The following is a 26,698-nucleotide window of genomic DNA, read 5'->3' as shown; positions in this document are numbered from 1 at the left end:
ACATTTCTGTGTGCAACCCTCTTAAAAAAGCATCTGTTCAGATTCTTACAAAATAATTTCATTGATTGCAGAACCCTGTCCTAATTCATAGGTGTACATACATTAATTGTCATCATCGTATCCACAATTTGTTCCACAGTTTCCATACATCTCTCAGTTATTACACCTAACTGGATGGTTATACATCAATTGACCAACTGCCATTTTTAGATTTTTGCACCTGGTCTTGTTTGGAGAGATAAACTATCCATGAAAAAAATTGTTTGACACCAATATGGTCGATTTTTTTTACAGGAAGTTAATTTGAATGAAGCACCAAACATTCTGTCTCAGTCATTACATTCTGCATCAGTTGGCTAACTGCACAATCTTATGGTTTTATTTTGCATCAGTTGGCTATGCAGCAAATGAGCATTGCTTGGTCACGTGTGCATTGATGCTTTGTCTGTGCGCCATCTCTCTCTCTCTCTCTCTCTCTCTCTCTCTCTCTCTCTCTCTCTCTCTCTCTCTCTCTCGCACACTGTAGTTCTCTCCCGCATGCGTGATGTTTCTGATTGTGAGATAATCCTCTAATTAATATATTATTGTCTTCATTGTTCGTAAGTGTTGTCTGGATAGTGGAAATGTATAAAACATGAGCAGAACGTATAATAGAGATCATGAAGAAAAAGAATAATTAACTTGAAATGCAGATTAGTTTCTTTAATATAATGTTGGCGGTTCATGGCACAGTAATTGCAAATTATTTGTATATTGTTTTTATGAACCATTTAAGTGATGTTCTAAATTACTATGTTTATCAAAGCATCCGGTTTTCCATACGCAGGAAAATGAAGATGCAGTAGGCTCCCAGTCACCTACCTTTGCAACACGAATCACAGTAATTGTTCAGTCACATAAATCAGCTGTTTATCTCACACACCTGAATCCAGAAAAGTCTAATTTAAGCTCCATAACTATTGTACAGTCATATTATGAAAGAAATGATGATACTAATTTACGTGCTGTGACCCCAGCTAAAATTTCTGAGGACAGAAGAACTACTAGATCATGAAATGTCAAATTCTGAAGACATGAGAGAGTCTTCAGATGGGAGTCCAAGGGAGGGGCAGAAAAGAAAGTACCATCACAAAACAGGCAAATAAGGCAGACAAAATGTATTAGAAATGAGACTTAACATTACTCAGAGAGGCAAAGTAAGAGAAGAAAAAGACTTCAAAGAATTTTTCTGCCCCTGCAGATGTTTTTATAAGCTAGGAAGGGATCTTGAAAAGGCGACTTTGGAAAATTCTACAATTCTGATTCACATGATGCTCAAACAGCACTTATTCGGGCTGTGGTATTGGAAATAAGCATACCTGCTGTAGAGAGGCAATGTAAACATTTGAAAACAAATAAATCACCATGTCTGGATGGAATTCCATTTCGATTTTACAAAGGGTACTCTACAGCATTAACCTCTTAACTAGCTTGCATTTATTGTGAATCTCTTGCCCAGCACGAAGTCCCAAGACTCCACTATATAAGAAAGGTAAAAGAACAGCCCCACAAAATTACTGACTAATACCCCTAGCGTCTGTTTGCTGCAGAATGCTTAAACATACTCTCAGTTGGAATATAATAAACTTTCTTGAGGCTAAGCAGCTTATGTCTTTAAATCAGCACGGTTTTAGAAAGCATTGCTCATGCAAAACTCAGCCTGCCCTTTTCTCACATGATATACTGAGAACTATGGATGAAGGGCAACAGGCAGATTCCACATATTTCCAGAAAGCTTTTGACATAGTGCTCCATTGCGGGCTCTTAACGAAGGTACGAGCATATAAGTTCACAAATATGTGAGTGGCCCGAAGACTCACTTAGACAAAATTTCCAGTTTGTATGATGAATGTAAGGTAGCCATAAATGTGGAAAAATCTAAGTTAATGCAGATGAGTAGGAAGAACAAACCTGTTATGTTTGGATACAGTATTGCTAGTGTCCTGTTTGACACAGTCAAGTCCTAAATATCTGGGCGTAACATTGCAAAGTGATAAGAGGTCGAACGAGCAAGTGAAAACTGTGGTAGGGAAGGCAAATGGTTTATTGGGAGAATTTTGGGAAAGAGTGGTTCACATGTAAAGGAGACCGCATATAGGATGCTTGTGCGATCTATTGTTGAGTGCTGCTCAGGTGTTTGGGATCCCTACCAGGTCAGATTGAAGGAAGACATCAAAGCAATTCAGAGGAGGGATGCTAGATTTATTATTGGAAGGTTCGAACAAAACTTAAGTGGTACGAAGATGCTTCTGGAACTCAGATGGGAATCCCAAGGGGAGAAGGCGGTGTTCTTTTCGGGAAAATCCATTGAGAAAATTTAGAGAACCAGCATTTGAAGCTGACTGCCAAACGATTCTGCTCCCGCCAACATACATCGCACATAAGGAACACGAAGATAAGATGTGAGAAATTAAGGCTCATACAGAGGCGTACAGCCTATCGTTTTTCCCTCGCTCTGTTCACGAGTGGAACAGCAGGGCAAATGACAAGTAGTGGTACAGGGTATCCTCCACCATGCACCTTACAGTGGCTTGTGGTGTATCTATGTAGATGTAGAAAATGAAGTAAAAAAGAAGAGAGTTAAGAACACACAGAAAAGGATGAAAACAAGGGTATACAAAATATGCAGGATTCCTGTACGTAAAACTGTCTTTCTCCATACATTGTCATAACATAACTAACGAGGAGGTATTGAATAGAATTGGAGAGAAGAGAAATTTGTGGCACAAGTTGACAAGAAGAAGGGATCAGTTGGTAGGGCATATTCTGAGGCATCAAGGGATCACCAATTTAGTATTGGAGGGCAGAGTGGAGGGTAAAAATCGTAGAGGGAGACGAAGAGATGAATACACTAAACAGATTCAGAAGGATGTAGGTTGCAGTAGGTACTGGGAGATGAAGAAGCTTGCATAGGATAGAGTAGCATGGAGAGCTGCATCAAATCAGTCTCTGGACTGAAGACCACAACAACAACAACAACAATGACAATGTGTTGTAAAAAAAAAAATGAAATGAAATGATCTTGGGGCATTGTTGGCCGGGATGCTCTTTGCAGGGAAGTTTTGCTGCTGGGTTGGAAGTCTTATTTCATGTGACGTCACATTGGGTGACTTTAGGACAACAGAACACCCAGTCCATGAGTGGAGAAAATAGCCAACCTGGCTGGGAATCGAACCCGGGCCTGTTACATAGGAGGTAAGCACGTAACTATTTAGCTAAGCAGGCGGACACAATGTACTGTAAAAGAAATCCTCTTACAGTTCATAGGATGAAAGTTGAAGATTTCAAGAATACGTCAGATATAGAAAATAACATAGTAAATTGCAAAACCAAGCCGTGAAATGAGAAAATAGACTGATTAAAGACGAGAGAGAGAGAACTGTTTAAAGATGAACCATCAATATATTGTTCAAAACCAAATTTAATGGTGAACCATTTGAAGTTGACATTAGGAAGAAATCAGCTCAGATGCAGAACAAAATTAATTTTCATTCCCTCTTAATACCTCTACGGCCAAATGGAAAGCCAGTTTTTTAAACCAAGCTAAAAGACATCCAATCTCTAAGCGACCTAATTCCAAATGATGCACAAAATTTTTTACCACAAACTCTTCAGCTGCCTTCAAGAATGACACTAATAAATTCGATTGCCTGCAATTTGACTTTTATTGTTGTTGATAGTGAATTGTCAAAATAAGAAATTTCTTTTGTTCAGTTATGCAAATCTTAAGTTTTAATTTCTTGAATCTTTGTAATATGTAAGAGCTTTTATTATTATTTCATTTCTAAACACTTTATAACGAAAACATCTTAAGAAGTAGCTTAATTTTATATAAATTAGGTGTACACAGGAATTTCATAATAGTGTAATAGGTGTTGGGTATTGATACATTGAAATAATGTTTAGAACCAATGTCAGTACCTATGTTCATATGTCAGTAAAATACATTTACGGCTTCAAATTCATTAAAATATATTATAGATTATCAGAATATTTTACTTTTAGAAATATTTTTTTAATTGCATTACAAAAACAAATTATTTTCTGAATATACAAGGGGCACTTTTCTTCAGGTTATGTATTCAGGTATTACTTCAAAAAGTTGGCGCATAAACTTTGAGTAGTAATGCCTTTCTCCTCATGTGTCAGTTAAATATAATTAAATGTAGCCTGAACTGATACAACCATATTGTATTTTGTGAAATAAATGCCAGTACACTTCTCCAATTTTCATCATTTGATTACAAGACATGTTTTGGCTTGGAGTCAGTTAGTGCCAAATGTATAAATGAAAGTCATATATAAAAGCCTCACATGACCAAGTGCCATTTCTATATAAATTCAGAGTTTTGATACATTTTGTATGATTTTAAGATATGAGCGCATAAATTTAATTCATTTTCATTATTTTACTGCTTAAAAATTAGATTTGGTGAGAGACTGAAATTATATTAAAACTTTGCATTTTTGTTAATATCTCAAAATCAAGTTTGGTGCTTGGTCAATTGATGCTTAAAACTGTCCAATTGTTCCCTATAGTGTGTGGCATTATTTTGTTTTGTATATCTCTGAATTAACCCTTCTTTAAATACTTTGAATGTAGTGGCTCCCTTAAGATCTGCTGTACATCCTACATAAGTTTTAACTTCCCCTGTTAATCTCAGTTTTGCGACGCTCAATAATTCTTTATCGGAGCAAAGTTCCATCCCAGCCTGAATTCCAACGTCACCCACAAAGACCTGCACATCCTCAATTACCATAACAGAAAAACCAGCAGTTAAACTTATGAGTGACGAATCTACACCCTGTTTCAACTATTACAATTCTACCTACCCACGAAGTACTGTACTACCCGCAGTTAATTGTGCTACCTTTTCTAACAATATGCGTACTGCTCCTGGCTCTGACACACCTTGTTTCTCTGGCTGGTTCTATCAAAGCTTTGTCCTTGGCAACACCTATTTTGAGAACTAACACTCTCAAGACAAGAAAACAAAATACATTAACTCAGTTCTTACATCTAATCATGAGCTATCTTAACTCCTGACATTGCCTAGCCATATGCCCCAAATGATTATGTGTATAACATTTTACTGGAACTGATTCCGTACATGGCACTGAGAAGCCCTTAAGGTTACACCGTGCACATCTAACATGCACTAACTAATCGTGACTTCCATTACCTGTAAAACTAGACAAATCATTGGTTCTCTACTCACAATAAAACCTACTTCACAAAATGCATGGCAGTCTAACCTTTTCTCCATGACCGAAATTCAATCTGAATTTTTGGTCTGAATTTGTACTGTAGGCTGTATGTTCAGACACTGCTCTAAGCAGACGATGTCAGTGATTTGACACTAATGTTAGATGACCCATGTATTGTCATCCATGGAAAGTGAAATGAGACATCAGTATGATTTGTTTAATAACTTCTTTATTCCGGCCTTCAGCCATAGTACATCAAGAACAGCTGGGTGGAAGTGTCCAGTTGCATCTTGTGTGAAACAATAGATGTCTGTCATTACTGACAGCACAAGGAGTGAGGCCAAGTGTGGAGTCATTCGAATGCTGCAGTCAGTGATGTATCTGGCTGCGACCGTGATGACAGTACGGCGGTGTAGCTGACAATACCGCAGGGGCCGCCGTGACCTACTTCCAGCGAGTGGGCAGCTCTTTGAACCAGTGGTGGCTCTCCCGAGACTCAGGGCAGGCTGCCTGTCCTGTGGTCAATCAGTGGACCGTATACTGCAATCCAGGATGTTGCTCCAGGTGTCCCAGGCTCATGATGTAGGCTGTTATACTGAGACAAGAATAGTTTAGTAAACGAATTGCTGACTACTTATATGCTCCAGACTGTTTGCTTAGGGCTTAAGGCACATACTCTAAATACTTCAGTGGCTACAAGTGAGCTCCCTCTAACATATTGCAGCACCGGCTGTTGCTAAACCATGTCCATCTGGCTCTGCTTCACAATGCCTATCAGCTGTTTTCTGAATCACTTTGCATAACACACTTGCCTGCCTGCGGCTGGCTCTGTTGCAACTTACTTCTCACTCATACCTTTTGATCATATGCAGTTGATACTCTACAGTTGATATTATTACAGTGATGCCAAACAGAAGGGAGCACTTGTGCGTGACATAAAGATTGAATATTCACAAATGTTTACCTGAGGTTTCCACCGAGAAAAAATATTTCGGTTGCAACTAATACACTCTAAAAATAATGTACACAGTTGTAGCCAGAACGTCTGAATGGGTTAATATGGGAGGCCAGGCTGGGGGCAGCTGGTTGGAGCTGCTGGTCAACAAGAGCAAAAATTTCTTAGTAGGACTGCAGTATCCAGCTACAGTGGGGTGTCCAGATGGATTTTGGGAAGCATGTGATGGTGGGATGAGCAGGGAGATAGATTCACGGGATACATTCTGGGCTGGGCCTAAGTATTTGAGAAGGGATTGGAGGTTATGATGGACTTATGGAATGGGATCGCTATGGCAGGGCTTGTAGGTGGAGGAATCAGATAGTTGCCAGATGCCTTCTGTCAGGTAATCACTACAGTTTACCATCACAGTGGTGTAGCATTTTTCTGCAGGAAGGATACTTAAATCACGGTTCGTCATTGAGATTTTTGTGTTCCTGGGAAAGTACTGTGGAAAGGAGGGCGAGTCCAAGTTGCAGGCAATGAATTCCTGGAAAGTAATCAGGGGGTGGGAGTGAGGGAGGGCCACAGTTGGATAGTGGTTTGAACTAGGAGAAGCAGGATTCTGTTTTGAGATTTGGTTAGCATTGGTGAGAGTAGTGTTGGCAAGAAAGTGTTTCCACAGTATGGATTGGGAGGACTCTAAATCTTTGGCAAGTCAAGTATGACAGAATATGAAACCTTTGGATAGGACAGTCATCCTAGGTGACTAATGTCCTTTAGTCTTACAAGATATTTGTCGATCTCATCACTAAATTGGAAATAAATGGAAACCAGGATGCAACTCTCTCTTCCTGTTCACATTTCCACACAGATTACATGTTCTGAACAGTATTGTGATGATATCATCCTCTTATGGCCAAGTAAAGTACTATTATTGTGCTGTGGGACTGTGCCCTTGTGTGACTACCTGTGCAGTTATTGACATACTGGGGATCTTCCCTGCCTTCGTAGAAGGTTCTTGAAGGCACAGTACATCCAACTCAACTCTACGGCCACTTTTTTAGCCTCATGCAATACGCAGACACTTCTTATGATATTAAGCTGTCCTATCTTCATCTCCATTAGGGGCGACAGGTGTGAATTCAACAGTCTTACCCTAATTGCTTGCAATCAAATGCTATAAGACCATGTGTCATCACAAAGTGCTTGTACAATGTGTCTAAGGAGAATGATTCTGCTTGAATAACTTATACAGTTTTTCCACTTCTGTTGGCAGATTGTTCACTCTGAGATGGATTCTATCACGAAATTAGGTACAGGAAAAGTAATTTGCTCCCCCTCTGGATGCTTATACATTACTAGCTGTCTTAACACTGTAGTAAGCATCGTCGGCACTTCCAGTCTAGTAAGTTGTATAACATTTTCTGGGCTTACATAAATCTGTCGCAGATCTGTTCCGGTCTGTATTTTATTGTTTACTTCTTTGGAGTGAGTGTTTGTTTCCTGGATGAACTGACTCTGAGCCTCATACTGTTTTTTTGCAGATTCACATCCTGCATTTGTGAATCTTTTGCTTTCGTAGGCAGCGCAGTGTATTCCTCAGGATGTGTGCTGTCGCATTCTGTGTACAACTGCCCAGCTTGTGTCACCAAATCCTGATCACCTATATCATATGTCACTCCTACTTCTGTCTCTTCTCTTGCTTCTCTGTTACACCACATACACTCCTGGAAATGGAAAAAAGAACACATTGACACCGGTGTGTCAGACCCACCATACTTGCTCCGGACACTGCGAGAGGGCTGTACAAGCAATGATCACACGCACGGCACAGCGGACACACTAGGAACCGCGGTGTTGGCCGTCGAATGGCGCTAGCTGCGCAGCATTTGTGCACCGCCACCGTCAGTGTCAGCCAGTTTGCCGTGGCATACGGAGCTCCATTGCAGTCTTTAACACTGGTAGCATGCCGCGACAGCGTGGACATGAACCGTATGTGCAGTTGACGGACTTTGAGCGAGGGCGTATAGTGGGCATGCGGGAGGCCGGGTGGACGTACCGCCGAATCGCTCAACACGTGGGGCGTGAGGTCTCCACAGTACATCGATGTTGTCGCCAGTGGTCGGCGGAAGGTGCACGTGCCCGTCGAACTGGGACTGGACCGCAGCGACACACGGATGCACGCCAAGACCGTAGGATCCTACGCAGTGCCGTAGGGGACTGCACCGCCACTTCCCAGCAAATTAGGGACACTGTTGCTCCTGGGGTATCGGCGAGGACCATTCGCAACCGTCTCCATGAAGCTGGGCTACGGTCCCGCACACCGTTAGGCCGTCTTCCGCTCACGCCCCAACATCGTGCAGCCCGCCTCCAGTGGTGTCACGACAGGCGTGAATGGAGGGACAAATGGAGACATGTCGTCTTCAGCGATGAGAGTCGCTTCTGCCTTGGTGCCAATGATGGTCGTATGCGTGTTTGGCGCCGTGCAGATGAGCGCCACAATCAGGACTGCATACGACCGAGGCACACAGGGCCAACACCCGGCATCATGGTGTGGGGAGCGATCTCCTACACTGGCCGTACACCACTGGTGATCGTCGAGGGGACACTGAATAGTGCACGGTACATCCAAACCATCATCGAACCCATCGTTCTACCATTCCTAGATCGGCAAGGGAACTTGCTGTTCCAACAGGACAATGCACGTCCGCATGTATCCCGTGCCACCCAACGTGCTCTAGAAGGTGTAAGTCAACTACCCTGGCCAGCAAGTTCTCCGGATCTGTCCCCCATTGAGCATGTTTGGGACTGGATGAAGCGTCGTCTCACGCGGTCTGCACGAACGCTGGTCCAACCGAGGCGCCAGGTGGAAATGGCATGGCAAGCCATTCCACAGGACTACATCCAGCATCTCTACAATCGTCTCCATGGCAGAATAGCAGCCTGCATTGCTGCGAAAGGTGGATATACACTGTACTAGTGCCGACATTGTGCATGCTCTGTTGCCTGTGTCTATGTGCCTGTGGTTCTGTCAGTGTGATCATGTGATGTATGTGACCCCAGGAATGTGTCAATAGTGTCAATAAAGTTTCCCCTTCCTGGGACAATGAATTCACGGTGTTCTTATTTCAATTTCCAGGAGTGTAGTTCTGAAGTTTCACCAAAAACTTCTTTCCTGCTTTTTTGTAGGTGCTTGATGCTCTACTTCAGTCTGTGTTGCATGGTCTGTTCCATGGTACTTACTGTTCATTTTTTGCCCGAAATTCCTCACTCTTTTGGCATCCCTTCTCCTCCTTCTCCTCCTCCCCCCCCCCCCACCCCCCACCCCCTTGATGATGATTTATGTTTCTTACATAGAAGGCACGTGATGCTGTCATTAGAGTCCTCATTGCTTGCTATTGTTATAAGACACCTACTCATAATCCATTGTTTAGCGCCCAAAACCTCAAACCACACACACACACACACACACACACACACACACACACACACACACACGTTCTTAAAATCTGCCTTGTTAGGAGGGTTTGATATGTGTGACATTCATCTCTGTGGAGAATTTATAAAGAATAATTGCATCTGTACTTCACTGTGTGTTGTTACCGTCAGTTCCCTTTTTATTTTTTATGGGCTCCTTTGTTTTTCTGACCATGGATGGAATGATTGTGATTGTCAATTACATCATGGCTACATATGTTATTGTGTTTCAGTCATTTAATAGGGAAGTCCTTCACATTTCTCTGATTTTTTCTTTGTGTTATTACATTTTTGTTATGATTGTAATTATTGCATGAAACCCTTCACTTGTTTGCACAGAGCAAATAAAGTACTAGGGTTTGGACAAACAAGAGGCCGGCTTTATATGAAGCATCCTGGGCTGTTGAGATACACAGGAGACCAGGAAGACAAGGAGTGGCTGCTCAGGCACAACCTTATGTCTCCTACAGGAGGGAAGGCCTACATAATGATCCTGGATGACATACGAGAACTTGCAGAAACTGAAGAGTATAGGTAAGTTGATACTGCTCATTCAGGAGATTTTATTTTCTCCTCCTCCTCCTCCTCATGCTCCAGCAAATTAGTATTTTTGATGCAATACAGCTTTGAAAAATGCCAGTTCATCCTATGCTCATGTGATTCATTTCATGAAGTTGTCTACACAGGTTTCTTTCACCCCCAATTTGTTAACCAAAGGCAGAACATCGAAAGTGAAACTTTTTTGTTCAGGTATTTGATGTACAACCATTTTTATGTACATGTATTTAACAAGGGGAAGTCAAGGATGGAATTTAAAAAAATGTATAGAAAGGATAGATTGCTATTCACAACATAGCGGGGGTGTTGAGTTGCAGATGGGCACAGTGAAAAACCTTACTAGAAATATTCAACCTTTTGGTCAATTTCTTATTTCAGAAGTAGAGCGCCCCCCCCCCCCCCCCTCCACACACACACACAGCCACTGTATCCATGTGCTAAGGCTGCCCCTATGTGGTCAGTGATAATTTTTCCTTTCCATGTTGTTAAGTCAAACAATATAAAGTCCAGAATGGAATGACAACAATATTAAGGAAAGCATAGGTTGCTGCTCATCATATACAGGATATCTGAATCGCAGACAGGCACAGTGGAAATACTGCTGCACATTTTAAGCTTTCGGCCAAAAAACCTTCTTCAAAAACAGAAGACCTACACACATTCACACAATTGCTGGACTTTCCATATTGTTGTTAACATGTATTTAACGTATATAAAACTTGTACAGAAACCAGGCTGCAGTTATCAAAGGACAAAGGAAGGCAGTAATTGAGAAGGTAGTGGTACAGAATTGTAGTGTATTCCTATTGTTATTCAGTTTGTATATAGAGCAAGCAACAAAGGATACCAAGGTGGAATTTAGTAAATGAATAAAAGTTCAGGAAGAAAAAATAAATACTTTAATGTTTCCCAGTCATAGTGTAATTCTGTCAGAGGCAGTAAAGAACTGCAGGATTGGTTGAATGGAATGGAGAGTATTTTGAAAAGAGCTAGGGCAGAAGTTACCTGCAGAAGGTGAAATTATGGCACCACTGGTAAAAAATACACAACATGATACTAGATTTCAGTCTTTGTGTAGGAGTGAGGGATTGATTGGGGTATGTTACAAAGGAAGGACAGGTCATTCAGACCCCAGGAGGAAAGTGACTCACCTACAGTGAAGTTGTTGAGAGACAAAGGCAAGAAAAGGGAGGATGTCCTCGAAGAGAGTACCAAAGAAGATACTAGAATTCAGTCAGGTTAAGTCAATTGTGCTTGAAGGAATTAGTTTGGGAAATGAGAGGCTAAAATAAGTGTATTTGTTTTGCTATTGGTGGAGCGATATAACTGGTGAAGGTAGAAGTAAAGAGGATGTTGGATATAGATTGTCTACAACAAGATTAGCATTCCATAAAAGAGAAATGTTTTGGCAATGAATATAAATTTAAGTGTTTGGAAGTCTTTTACGAAACTGTTTATTATCATATCAAATGTGGGTTGTAAACTGTAGAAACTAGGAGAGAATAGAAGCTCTTGTAATGTAATTTGCTGGTAGATAAAATAACTAATGGAGGGAAAAAGAAATCTGCTGTGCAACTTGACTAAAGGAAGGCTTATACTGTGTAGAGGGGGAGAGAGTTTTGAATACAGTAAGCACGTTCAAATGGATTCAAAGTACATTAGTTAAGCAGGCATAAAAAGAGCTGCATGAGATAGATTAACATGGAGAACTGTATCAGACCAGTCTTGTGGCTAGCTAGTCAGTCTTTACAAGTCTCTACATAACCGTTTCACTACTGCGCTGTACGTCTATTTGGGTCTGGTTACTGTATCCAACCCTTGGTCTCCCTTTACAATTGTTATCCCCTACACTTTCTTCTATTACCAAACTGACAATCCCTTGATGCCTCAGGGTGGTTCCTATCAGCCAAACCTTCTTTTCATCAACTTTCTCTTCCCCAGTTCGATTCAATGCCTCTGCAGTAGTTGTCTCATCAACTTTAAATGTTAAACGCTCTTCTGTAACACCATGTTACAAGAGTTGAGATCTTACTGGGGTACTATTTTACCTCTAGAATATTTTACCCAAGAGGAAGCTGTCATCATTAAACCATACTGTAGAGTTGCAGGTCTTTGGGCAATTGACTAGCTTGCTTCTCTGGATTTGTAAGCAGGCTCAGGACTACTGTAAGAAAAGAGAGATGAACACTACACTGAAACTATCTGATAAGAAAATTGAGTAGCATTTTCATGGGATATGAAACTTGTTACTTGAGTCTGCTGTTGACGTTCTGAATAATATTTTGGTGTATGGGAACATTACAGTGTAGAAAGATTTTTTGCTGTAGCTGCATGTCTTGGGAATCATACATAGTGAGAAAATAGTTTGCCAAACTATAAATGTGTGGTTGTAATCAATGGCCCAAAAACTATCCTCAGTTGCAAGTGACTACAGAAGCTGACACTGCACCATTTGGGGGGGGGGGGGGGGGGGGAACTGTCAACTTTCCTCACAGGACATGTACATTGCACCATTCCCTCCTCCCCTTTTCTCCTTGTAATCTTCATCATTTTTCTCCGCTCTAACTGTTCAACTTCCTGTGTAGAAGTTAAACCAGTCTATCTACTCAGCTTGTAACCTCTCCCCCTCTAATTGTCTACGCAAATGGCCATGATCACTTGAACCTAATCAATACAGAAAGTTAAGGTAATTATTTGCTGAATTACTAACACAATAGCTGGGGAAGTGTACAAGAAGTTACCTATACAAATAACTTACTATACCTTCTTTGTTAAGTAAATTTTGGATGATGATTTTAAAGTATGCAAATCACACAACAAAGAAAACGAAACATATGAAATTTTGAGTAAACCACAACAAATCAATGAAATTATTTCAACATTTGGTCACCACTCAAGTTGGACAAACTGTGTTCGTTAACCAGTTGTTTGCCAGAACAGTAAATATCACATGACTTGTCTTAGCAAATGTGTGCTAAAGAAATTATTTTGCACACAGAATTGACAGAATCCTATTGCAGAATAACAAAGAGAAATGTTAGTGGCGCTTTTAAATTGCTACAGAAAATGAAATGTAATAAACTCCACAAAGATGCAAATAGTAATTATGGAAATGGTTAAATGGTGAGCTCCCTGTTGCAAACAAAATTGTGTTACAGTAACATTTATTGACACTGGCAAAACTCATTAACTTCCCACATAAAGATTGTAGAATTCCAGTATTTAAAATAATTTGGAAGTGTTTGCCAGAAGTAAAAGTAATGTAAATTAATTGAGTTGCAATGACAAAATACAATCCACCAAGCAGAAAACAGAAAGCACTTCCACAAATTAAATCTTAATATATGAAAAGTGCAAAAATATTGTTACAGTTTGCTGTTATTAATTTCACTTAAATTATTTTACTGTTACTTTCATTCTAACTGTAATTATTTATACTGTCCATGATCGATATATTGAACAGATTGGCTGACTTGTTTAGGATCTGTTACTGAAAAATATAGAATATTTTCCAACAAGATAGTGTGGCATACATTTTGTAATGTATTTATTTTTTAAAAGGTTATTGACACTCTTTTTATATTACAATAGGAAAGGTGCAGGATCCTGTCTAGTTAACAATGACTGGGATTAGTGACAAGATCTGGGAATCAGAATTTTACATAACTAGGATTATTATTTAGTTTTCACTAAAATTCACTGGATTTGCTTTAGAAAAGTTCTAAGCTAATCTAATGTGAACAGTCATCCAGGTCTTTAATACTACTGAGACGACAATATTGATGTCTATGACAGTGCATCAGTAGCTCCAGTTGTTAATTGCATACAATTTTGAGCCAGGATCTTGAGGTTATTTGGTGCTCAATTTATCTACCCATTTATGTCTCTTCCATTGTGTCTTGTGAAAAGTGATTTGCCCTCACATGGACCAATTTCTTGTCTTGCCTGAGATACATCCATCCTTGCTGTATTGTGACTAGTACTGGAATGCCCAGTTTGCGCACTCTGATGTAAAAAGCAATGCCCAGAGGCACTGTTACAGTTTACTTTCTGCAAAAGTATAAAACATCAACTTTTCATACTGTGACCCAGTGTAATAATAATTAATGTGAAATTACAAAAATTATTAAGATTAAATTTACAAGATACATATCAATTACAAATTACAAAACATATTTTGTTTCACTCGCAGGTATAAATTTCAGAGTTAAAAAAAAAACAATGTTTTTGCTAGTGCAAAATTATATGATATTTGAGGAAAATGTTACCTGGCATTTCCATTGTTTGAAATATTACAAAAAAAGTCACTTCTGTGCTATAATGTTACAAACATCCTGCCACCAACACCAATATCCCCCAAGTCTTTGAGAAACCACTAACCAGACTATCCACAGTCTCACTACAGTTGTCAGCCTTTTCCCAAGGTATTGTTTTCAACATAAATTTGTATATATCTCAGCCCTGCTGTGCCTGTTAGACATGTGCTTTGCGTGTCCTGTAAATAATATTTGGAAACACATAAATGCCATTAAGCTGCCTATTGAAATGTAGTTGTGTTAGAAAACTGCAAGACTGTGGTTTCAGTTGTCTCAGTTTTTGCAGTTTGTTTGAGTCCTTTGATATTACTTTCAGTGTGCAAGAGTCATAAAGTTGCTTTCATTTAATCTTATAATGACTGAGATATATAATGGTTTCCATAAGGATTCAAATCACCATTGTCTGTGTGTATACGGTTAGTAGATTTATTTATTTATTTATTTATTTATTTAACATTGTATTATTGTTTTTGATATGTATTTATAATCTATTCTTCATAATAATTATGTAATGAGTTTAATTACTCAAAATTTATTTCTTTGGTCTCAGAAACAGCCCAAACTTATTGCTGCACGAACTGAAAGGCTTTGAGGCACCTGAGTTCATGCTGAGAAAGATACGTGCATTTCTCAACCATATGCAGACAGACACGTTAGATTCAAAGAAATTAATGCCTGTAGATTTTTGTGATAATTCACAGACAAACTTTGCTATGGTAAGTGTCTTTCAGCTATGTATTTATAAGGCAGTAATGTTTGTATATTCATGATCGAAGTGTTGCAATAAGATTATGAGAGTTACCAATACACTTAATATAACACTGTTGTAGCACATGTAGTTTACATTGTAACAACTTGTTTCTCAGGATCTCATATCCAATGATTAGCTTTCATGATGTTAAGCTTAACGATGCGTAATAACTCAATGTATCCTTGTCATTATTTCACTGCGAGATGTAGCGAGTATTTGATACTTAAAGAGAACAAAAGACAACGGAAATATCATGTTTGTAAAAGATGAAATAATAATGTAACTCCATTTGCATTTTAGCGTAATTTGAAAAGCTGGTGCAGCAGATGATAAAAAAGGAAAAAATTTATTATTATTATTATTATTATTATTATTATTATGAAAGTGCTTGTAATTTTACCACCTGAAAGTAAGTACTATTAGTTTACTCAGTTGAATTTTTGGTTTGATAGAATAAAAAATAAGGAAAAAAGTTACTTCCATCAAATGCATAATTTTGGATACCACTGATATGTCTGACTTTTGTTTCAGCTAAGTTTAATTTCTGATTATATTTTGTGAACTAGATGTAAATAAACAATTGTACTATCACCAGAATAGTATTGCCAGCATTAAAATATTGTAGGTTACAAGGTAATATGAGTATCGTGTTCTTTGATAGCCAGAGTTTTGTAATGTATTGATGAGATGACAAAAAGGATAGAGTGTTGAGTCATATTTTACATAGAACGTATTGGAATTTCAGATACATGGGCGATTTTCTCTTGGGAATGACTGTGTGTCATCTGCTATGACACCGCCAGCTACTGTACTGGACTCCGGTAAGATACTAACCCATAGCTCATTTCATCAAAAACAGTGTAACTGATTGCTGTATACCTGCTCTCTGTGGAGATTTATATATTTTTTTAAAGTTTTACTTTTTCAATCAAAAGAGAAATTGGTGAAGTGCAAGAATGTGTGCTTACTTACTAAAACTTTTAATATTTTAAAGTAATTAGTTACATTGTTGGTTGAGTAATATGTGATACCTTAATTTCATTCATCATAATTGATGTTTTTTGAACACTGTCTTTCATGAGTTAGCCAGTATAACAATGCACTAATTACATTTTCTCATGCACAGCACAACACGTTTCGAGAATTTATTCTCCTTATCAGTTAGAAAAATTTACATTGATGTTTTATGTGATGTTTGCATATGTGATGTTCAGCAGTGCAAAAGGAGGAGAACAACAATAACACAAACATGACATAAAGCATCAATGAAATACAGTAAAACTTGATCAAAGTAGGGCATACATAATTAGGAAATTGACCCAAATTGTGCAAATATTTCAGTCCCAACGCATTCAATAAAAATTTATATGCTAATTGTTTCCGCTTTAGCGGAATGTGCTAACACAGAAACAGAATGTGAATTTTAAGACGTAATTAATATTTCATTGTATAATGGACCCCCCCCCCCCCCCCTCCCCCAATGAACCATGGACCTTGCCGTTGGTGGGGAGGCTTGTGTGCCTCAACGATACAGATATCCGTACCGTAGGTGCAACCACAATGGAGGGGTATCTGTTGAGAGGCCAGACAAACGTGTGGTTCCTGAAGAGGGGCAGCAGCCCTCTCAGTAGTTGCAGGGGCAACAGTCTGGATGATTGACTGATCTGGCCTTGTAACACTAACCAAAACGGCCTTGCTGTGCTGGTACTGCGAACAGCTGAAGGTAAGGGGAAACTACAGCCATAATTTTTCCTGAGGGCATGCAGCTTTACTGTATGATTAAATGATGATGGCGTCCTCTTGGGTAAAATATTCCGGAGGTAAAATAGGCCCCCATTCGGATCTCCGGGCGGTGACTACTAAGGACGACGCCGTTATCAGGAGAAAGAAAACTGGCGTTCTACAGATCGGAGCGTGGAATGTCAGATCCCTTAATCGGGAAGGTAGGTCAGAAAATTTAAAAAGGGAAATGGATAGGTTAAAGTTAGATACAGTGTGAATTAGTGAAGTTCGTTGGCAGGAGGTACAAGACTTTTGGTCAGGTGAATACAGGGTTATAAATACAAAATCAAATAGGGGGAATGCAGGAGTAGGTTTAATAATGAATAAAAAAATAGGAGTATGGGTAAGCTACTACAAACAGCATAGTGAACGCATTATTGTGGCCAAGATAGACATGAAGCCCACGCCTACTACAGTAATACAAGTTTACATGCCAACTAGCTCTGCAGATGATGAAAAAATTGATAAAATGTATGATGAGATAAAAGAAATTGTTCAGGTAGTGAAGGGAGACGAAAATTTAATAGTCATGGGTGACTGGAATTCGAGAGTAGGAAAAGGGAGAGAAGGAAACATACAGTGTGTAAACTTTTAGATGGCGGACCTATCCCCAGTCCTGAATCGGTAGAAGTTGGTAAACGTCGGGAGGCTTCAGTAGGCACGCAGTTTCGACTGCTGTCAACATTACGTAGCTGACTGTATTGTACAAGGTAGGCATTGTCGTCTGCTTCGTTATTGTTTTGCACTGTACTGTTCTGCGTGTGCAGTTGTGCTACACATTATCAAAATGAGTGAAGAGGCAGTTGCTGGCCCATCTCGGGAGTCACCAACAACCCCTACTGGTAAGCCCACGGTAGAAGGAAACCAGTATTACATAGCGATGCTCGCAAAATTATATTGCGTGTGATTGAATGCTGCGAAAGGGAAAGGGAGCAGAAAAAATTGCTTCACCCCATTTACAAATCTTCAGTGAGAGCCGCTACATACACTGGACAAAGCATGCGTAGCATTGGAAGATTCAAACAGTTTTCCAAGAATCATCCTGGCGTATCACCACAAACGCCTGGCAAGAAAAGGTGAGTTTCCATTTCAGATATTTTGTTCGCGATCACTTTGAAGGAGCCCCCTATTTCGTCTGAATTACCTTGTATTTCATTTTTCCTTGCTACCGTATTGCTTTGTATGGAAACACCACTGGTTACAGTATTATTTCAAAACACATTCATATTACAGTACATTTCCAAATTCAAAAAAATACATGCAGTGCAGAAGGCATTTTCTTATAAATCTTTTTCTCTCTTTTAACTTAGGAAAAGAAGTGGAGAAATCGAAGTAATGGTCGATGATTTCAACCAGCGTTTCATTCGCGACACGATAGCGGAATTTTATTCAGTGCGGAAGATTGTGCCAAGCCTGCGAACACTGCTTCCAGTCTTGCACGACCAAATAGGCTGGAAGTAGAGTATTGTCCTGCTGAGAAAAGTACTTTTGTCTATGGGATTCATATGGCGTAAGGTGGAAAACAAGAGGAATGTGTTGTTAGAATGTCCTGACATTGTGCATTGGCGATCTTGTTTCATTGTTGGCATAAAGAACTTCAGGGAAGCAGGCCGAGAAATATTTTATCTCCATGAATCGTGGATCGATAATAACTTAACGTTTAATAAATGTTGGCAGAGGACGGGTGACTTACGTGAAGAGAGTGTCGTTGGTGTCACTGCATGGGGGAGCTCATCGAGAAGACTGATAGTTGCAAGTGTCGGATCCAAGAATGGGTTCGTCAAGGAAGGGCAACTTATGTTCTGGGCAAAGTCGACAAAGGGCGATTATCACGGTCAGATGAATTCGGCAAACTTTGAGAAGTGGTTCAGAGAGAAGGTACTGCCAAATCTCCCGCCTAATTCAGTAATAGTTACGGATAACGCTCCTTACCATAACAGGCAAACAGAGAGAACTCCAACGAAGTTTGATACAAAAGTGCGAATGCTGGAGTGGCTGCAACGCAGAAATATCCCCTGTGATGAGAGTATGAGGAAGGACAAGCTGCATGCAAAAGTACGAACGAATAAGGCAGCTGACAAGTCTTTTGCTGTAAACCTGTTGGCTGAAAGCGAAGGTCACCAGGTCGTTCGCACGCCACCTTACAACTGCGACTTAAACACAATAGAATTAGCATGGGCAAAGATAAAAAAGGCATGTTAGGGAGCACAACATATCAGGGGACTTGGCTACCACAAACATGCTCAATCTTGTGGACACAGCTTTCCAGTCGGTTACTACCAATGATTAGAAGGGATATTGCAAGAAAGTTAAAGAAACAGAAGAAGAATATTGGGCACATGATGGTGTTGTCGAAATTGCTGTGTACGAAATTATCATCAACACAGCCACATCAGATGTAAGTGAGGAAGACTCAGACACACAAACGGAAGACAGTGACAGTGAAAGCGATTGATCACATGGCGTGAAATGTTTTTACAAACGATCACAGCTTGAATAAATAACAAAAACAATCTCCTATTAGTTTGTTGTAAATTGTATTTCTGTTCTATTTTAATCAAACACAGAAACGGAACATAGTGACAGTGAAAGCGGTGGACCACATGGCTTTAAATGTTTTTACAAAAGTATGACATCTCGAATAAATATGAAAAACAATCTGCCATTCATTGCGTCATAAATTTTATTTTTATTTCAGACTGTTTCCTTTCCTTGCGAAAAGCGTACTTCATTGCTGCAGTTAAGATATTTATTAAGTACTAGCTGTACGCCCGTGCTTTGCAACGGAAGAAATCTCGGAAAGTTGTTGACCGATTGATTTAAAATTTTGGCACAACGTTTTTTAGGAATACGCCCGTGGTTTTATATACTTTTTTATCACGTTTGTGAAACATGTTGCTAATAATGTTAGTAGTGAAGAAATAATAGAACAAAAGGTCATGCCTGACGTGGCACTTTTTCACGCATCTCGATGTTTAGCACGTCATATCTCCTGAATTATATGTAGTAAAGAGACATAAATTTTCCGGCACATTTACTGATATATGTGGATACTGTATGCGAAATATGTTGCGATTAGAGTTAATAGTAACGAAATAATACATTAAAATGTCATGCCTACTGCGGCAGATTTACTGTATGTACTGAGAAAATGTAGGAAGCGACAACCTTTTTTCCTTTCATTATTTTGTGGCGGGGGTGTCAGCGAGAAAAATTTTCGTAAAGGTTTGAAATTGTATGTAACGTTTGTTGCTAGTCGCTAAGTGCTCTCATTCTCAAATAGTGGATGCATAAATCTGGGTATTTTCCCGCGGTGGCATCTCATTGTTTATGACGTCATAGCTCCTCAAGAATGTGTCTTATTTCTTTTTTTTCGGCTAGGAACCTTCACGGGAGTACGGAGAACAAATCACCAAAATTTCATCGCAATCGGATGACTGGTTTGTGAGCGCATAGTATATATTAATGTACATGATGATTTCAGTTTCGTTTACGAACAACATTTAAAGCGAGTTATACTTCCAAGCCTTCCGTCTGCTTTCGTGTAAGTATGACGCGCAATTTGTAGTGCCAGCACTGCAACTGGTAGTCGTGCCTTGTCTCCCCCCCCCCCCCCCCCCCCTCCACCCCACCGGCTCCTCACCTCTCGCCAATCAATGCTTGCTTCCTCCTCTCCCCGCACTCCCCTCACAACTCTGCCATCTTACAGTTAACACACTGTAGTAGGTGATTATGGATTGGGGCTAAGAAATGAAAGAGGAAGCTACCTGGTAGAATTTTGTGCAGAGCATAACTTAATCATGGCTAACACTTGGTTCAAGAATCATGAAAGAGGGTTGTATACATGGAAGAACCCTGGAGATACTAAAAGGTATCAGATAAATTATATAATGGTAAGACAGAGATTTAGGAACCAGGTTTTAAGTTGTAAGACATTTCCAGGTACAGGTGTGGACTCTGACCACAATCTATTGGTTATGAACTGTAGATTAAAACTGAAGAAACTGCAAAAAGGTGGGAATTTAAGGAGATGGGACCTGGATAAACTGACTAAACCAGAGGTTGTACAGAGTTTCAGGGAGAGCATAAGGGAACAATTGACAGGAATGTGGGAAAGAAATACAGTAGAAGAAGAATTGGTAGCTTTGAGGGATGAAATAGTGAAGGCAGCAGACGATCAAATAGGTAAAAAGACGAGGGCTAGTAGAAACCCTTGGGTAACAGAAGAAATGTTGAATTTAATTGATGAAAGGAGAAAATATAAAAATGCAGTAAATGAAGCAGGCAAAAAGGAATACAAACGTCTTAAAAATGAGATCGACAGGAAGTGCAAAATGGCTAATCAGGGGTGGCTAGAAGACAAATGTAAGGGTGTAGAGGCTTATCTCTCTAGGGGTAAGATAGATACTGCCTACAGGAAAATTAAAGAGACCTTTGGAGAAAAGAGAACCACTTGTATGAATATCAAGAGCTCAGATGGAAACCCAGTTCTAAGCAAAGAAGGGAAAGCAGAAAGGTGGAAGGAGTATATGGAGGATCTATACAAGGGCGATGTACTTGAGGACAATATTATGGAAATGGAAGAGGATGTAGATGAAGATGAAATGGGAGATATGATACTGCGTGAAGAGTTTGACAGAGCACTGGAAGACCTAAGTCGAAACAAAGCCCCAGGAGTAGACAACATCCCATTAGAACTAATGACAGCCTTGGGAGAGCCAGGCCTAACAAAACTCTACCGTCTGGTGAGCAAGATGTATGAGACAGGCGAAATACCCTCAAACTTCAAGAAGAATATAATAATTCCAATCCCAAAGAAAGCAGGTGTTGAAAGATGCGAAAATTACTGAACTATCAGTTTAATAAGTCACAGCTGCAAAATACTAATGCGAATCCTTTACAGACGAATGGAACAACTGGTAGAAGCCGACCTCGGGGAAGATCAGTTTGGATTCCGTAGAAATGTTGGAACACATGAGGCAATACTGACCCTACGACTTATCTTAGAAGAAAGATTAAGGAAAGGCAAACCTATGTTTCTAGCATTTTTAAACTTAGATAAAGCTTTTGACAATGTTGATTGGAATACTCTCTTTCAAATTCTGAAGGTGGCAGGGGTAAAATACAGGGAGCGAAAGGCTATTTACAATTTGTACAGAAACCAGATGGCAGTTATAAGAGTCGAGGGACATGAAAGGGAAGCAGTGGTTGGGAAGGGAGTGAGACAGGGTTGCAGCCTCTCCACAATGTTATTCAATCTGTATATTGAGCAAGCAATAAATGAAACAAAAGAAAATTTTGAATTAGGTATTAAAATTCATGGAGAAGAAATAAAAACTTTGAGGTTCGCTGATGACATTGTAATTCTGTCAGAGGCAGCAAGGGACTTGGAAGAGCAGTTGAACGGAATGGACAGTGTCTTGAAAGGAGGGTATAAGATGAACATCAACAAAAGCGAAACGAGGCTAATGGAATGTAGTCGAATTAAGTTGGGTGATGCTGAGGGAATTAGATTAGGAAATGAGACACTTAAAGTAGTAAAGGAGTTTTGCTATTTGGGGAGCAAAATAACTGATGATGGTCGAAGTAGAGAGGATATAAAATGTAGACTGGCAATGGGAAGGAAAGCATTTCTGAAGAATAAAAATTTGTTAACATTGAGTATAGATTTAAATGTCAGGAAGTCTTTTATAAAGTGTTTGTATTGAGTGTAGCCATGTAGGGAAGTGAAACGTGGATGATAAGTAGTTTAGACAAGAAGAGAATAGAAGCTTTCGAAGTGTGGTGCTATAGAAGAATGCTGAAGATTAGATGGTGGATCACATAACTATTGAGGAGGTATTGAATAGAATTGGGGAGAAGAGGAGCTTGTAGCACAACTTGACTAGAAGAAGGGATTGGTTGGTAGGACATGTTCTGAAACATCGAGGGATCACCAATTTAGTATTGGGGGGCAGTGTGTAGGGTAAAAATCGTAGAGGGAGACCAAGAGATGAATACACTAAGCAGATTCAGAAGGATGTAGGCTGCAGTAGGTACTGGGAGATGAAGAAGCTTGCACAGGATAGAGTAGCTTGGAGAGCTGCATCAAACCAGCCTCAGGACTGAAGACCACAACAACAACAATTCTTATACAGCTTATACGGTACAATTGCATTGTGTTATATATTAGTTATTCATAACTCTACAAAGATGCTACTTTTAACACAGACTGTACACCCCTGACAATGCTGTTAAGTAGTGAATACCAAAAAAAAGAGGTTGGGCAAAGTGTGATGATGCAGCTGTGGGCATCAAACCACACTGTTTTGTGCAACAATGAACATGCTAGTGCTGTGTTGGTACATTTCATTTGAGAGTCCTCTGTTTGTCGGCATTTGTTGTTTTCCATTATTATTGATGCACACAGGTGTGAATTGGAGCACTGTTGCTTACCTATGAACATAATCTGTGCAGTGAAAGAGGTAGGTGTTATTGCCATAAACTATAGTTTTACCCTGCAAGGTCAAGCATTCCAAAGAAATACCCTACCTGTACTATTTTCTACAAGTTGACTAGTAGCACCTTAAAGGCATATGTGTCACCAGCATTTGATGAAATGACTAAGGTAACCAAGGCGAGTGAGAAAGACAAACTCTCTGTGTGCGAAATAATTATATTTTTCAAATGTGGTAAACAAAAATTTATGGTACTTCGAGAAAAAGGATAATATACTTGATGAATGGATGATGGGAACAAGCAAATGAAAAGAACGGCAAAGAAGATTGGAAATGAAGAAATTAATGAGATAGTGTGGGAATGGTTCATACATGCATCGGCAAAAAACTTTCCTTTGTCTGGACTCACTCTAAGGATTCAAAGTCTCCCTTACATATGTTACTTTCATATCCATGTTCTGTGCTTTCAAATAAATGAACAGGCAGAAAGAGCTGAGAATTAGAGTGTTTCTTCTTAAGGAGATAATTATTTTTATTTTGATTTCGCAGTCGGTGGTTGTTGTATTCTTGTCTGAGGTATTCCTTTCGAGCTACATATGATGCCAAGATCAGTCGAGCTGCCCGTGATGTCGTCCCAAGTAGCAGCAAAGAGACCCCAGGCCATGCGCAGTTCCCAAGGAGTACTGAAGGCCGGAATGTAGAGCTGACAAGAATGTCAACGGAAAATTCAATTGTCTTCTGCTGTGAGAACAAGACTGGTCAGTCCTGCATGTCTGTATTCGTCTGTGTTTCTGAAGAAATAATAAATTTTTATTCTGTATTTGAGGAACGTTGCTACTCCTGTAGTAGAATAGTGTGATGCAAAACAAAAAAGGATCTTGTCGAGAGTTAGTCAGCATTTGCTCCACTGAAGATGCAAGATAGTCAAAGATCCTCTCACCATGTTGCAGAGTGAGGCTGTGAAAGTAATTTAAGAGTTTGGAAATAAAGAGATAAGTCATCTAAGGATGGCTGGAATGTTTCAAATTTAGACACACCATTGTGTGGAGTGAAGTGTGTGGGGAAGCTAAGGATGTTCAGGAAAATGGAGCAACAGAATGGAAGACAATACTGTCCAATCTAATTGTGAATTACGAACCGAAAAATGTATTCAATACTGATGAAATGGGACTGTTCTTATCACATAAAAATGGTCAAGGAAATACTCATTCTACTGCTGTGTGGAAACATGTTACGTGAAATGGAGAAGCCATAGGTGATTGGAAAGGCAGCAAAACTTTGTTATTTCAAAAACATAGATGCTAGAAGCTTCCAGTCACATGCAAAGCAATAAATAGGTGTAGAAGGAGAAGAGTGCTCATATGAAAGATTTCACTGCCAGAATGAAAAAAGGAAATTATCAATTTCTCGTTTTCCTAGACAATGCAACCTGACACCCATCAGTCGAGTTATCAAATTTGAAATTGGCTTCGACTCCACCAGGTTCAACCAGCCTCACACAGCCCAGGGACCAGGAGGTTATTTAAACATTCAAGTCTCTTTATAGGCAGTTACTGGTCCAATCTCTTATTCGTGGTGTTGAAGAAGGTGAAAGTGCATTTGCCCTCACGTGGTCAGTTTCTGTCCTGGATGCAGTAAATTGTGTTGACTTGGCAGTATGGGGAATAAAACCCAAAACTATTACCAAGCTTTTCAACAAAGCGGGTTTTAGAGGTAAAGAACAAAACGCTTCTGTTGCCATCAAAGCTCAAGAAAATGCAGCAGCAATTTCTGAATGACCTAAAATGTGAAACATTTCATGTAGTGCAGATGATTGAATTTGAAATGATGACTTTCTGTCAGCTCGCTCCAATTTTACTTCAGCAACATATTTAGTAGAAATTCCCAATAAAGATGATGATCAGGACGAATCAGAGGAAGAAGAAGAAAAAGAGAGCAAAATGATGTCCCTGGAAAAATTAATAAACACGAAGAAATTATTGCATGCATAAACTATGTTATGTAATTTGCGGTACATACATTCTCCCAAGCTGTTGGAACTACTGTAAAGTGCAAAAACGGGTAGAGAATTTTTTTCGCTCCTTTGTATGTGGCAAAAAGTGAAATTCAAAGCAGATAACCCTGAGAATAATATGTTTGTAAATACAACAATAAATGAGTTTAAAGTTAGAGTAAAAATTCAGAAACGCTGTATTATTCATCAGCTAGTGTAATAGTGTAGTGTTCTATTCTAAGATATATAGTAAATGAACATCTACTCCACAGGAGTGAAGGTACATAAATATGTGCATAATTGCAAATTTATACTTCTGTGCATGATACAAGATAGATTTTATGTATACTACTGAATTTTGTGTAGCTTGGAAATTTGTCAAATTTGGATGATTATTTTAGTCATATACGATTCCATTTTGAGCTAGCTTTTACTGTATTTGCACTTGATAATGAGGATAAATTTTAGAAGTACATAGTTATGTGTATGAAAAAATGTAACTGTTGTAACTTGGACACACCAAAAACCAAACATGTAGTGTAAATTTATTAAACTGTGGCATATATACCAATCACCATACATACACTGAACGCAGTAAGATAAGGCAAATGTACGCAAGCAGAAACAAAAAGATAACAGCTTGAGCATTGCGCGGCAGTGTTTAAATAGGCACTTGTCTGTGGCGGGCTCTATTGAAAGTTCACAGTACTTCTCCATCATTGTGAACTCTCATGGATGACAACACACTGCTAATAAGCGCAGCTTTCAAGTGTGCATATATTACTTCATTCCTCTTCCCTTGGGGAACAGCTCGGATTCACAAGTTGTCCGTGGTGTCTTCCTCTGTGAGGCTGTGACTTAGATGATGTACTGATACTGGAGCGTATGTCAGAAGTACTCTTGGCGCTGGTAGCACCACAGTATGCCTTCTCGTGTCAATCCATACCATAGGATGGATGATGTCAGTGAGAGCTCCAATTCCACATCAGGTCCAGGGCCTGGAGGTGGTGGTGGTGGTGGTGGTGGTGGTAGTGATGGTGCACCCCCCCCCCCCCCCAACCGTTGGCAACTGAGATGGAGGAGGCGGCTCCAGTGTGGCCGGCAACTGCATTAGTACTAGTAGCGATATTGGAGAAGCTGTACCAGGTTCATCCACCAGTGACGGGGGGCCCCTCGTGTTTGGTGGCAGGGACCTAGCCA

General features: G+C 39.6%; 1 protein-coding gene across 1 annotated transcript in view; it reads left to right on the top strand.

The window, feature by feature from the left end:
* The window catches only part of LOC126092303 (deoxynucleotidyltransferase terminal-interacting protein 1), a 93,457-nt gene that overhangs the window by 47,787 nt on the left and 18,972 nt on the right, over nucleotides 1-26,698 (top strand). The window contains exons 5-7 of the mRNA XM_049907830.1: nucleotides 10,001-10,195; nucleotides 15,086-15,251; nucleotides 16,032-16,107. Coding sequence (XP_049763787.1) covers nucleotides 10,001-10,195; nucleotides 15,086-15,251; nucleotides 16,032-16,107 — 437 coding nt within the window. The remainder of the gene's footprint in view (nucleotides 1-10,000; nucleotides 10,196-15,085; nucleotides 15,252-16,031; nucleotides 16,108-26,698) is intronic.

The sequence above is a fragment of the Schistocerca cancellata genome, chromosome 1, assembly GCF_023864275.1.
Source record: "Schistocerca cancellata isolate TAMUIC-IGC-003103 chromosome 1, iqSchCanc2.1, whole genome shotgun sequence".
In the NCBI taxonomy this organism is placed as follows: domain Eukaryota; kingdom Metazoa; phylum Arthropoda; class Insecta; order Orthoptera; family Acrididae; genus Schistocerca; species Schistocerca cancellata.
The sequence above is the reverse complement of the archived record's forward strand: the minus strand, read 5'-3'. Positions and strand labels throughout refer to the sequence as shown.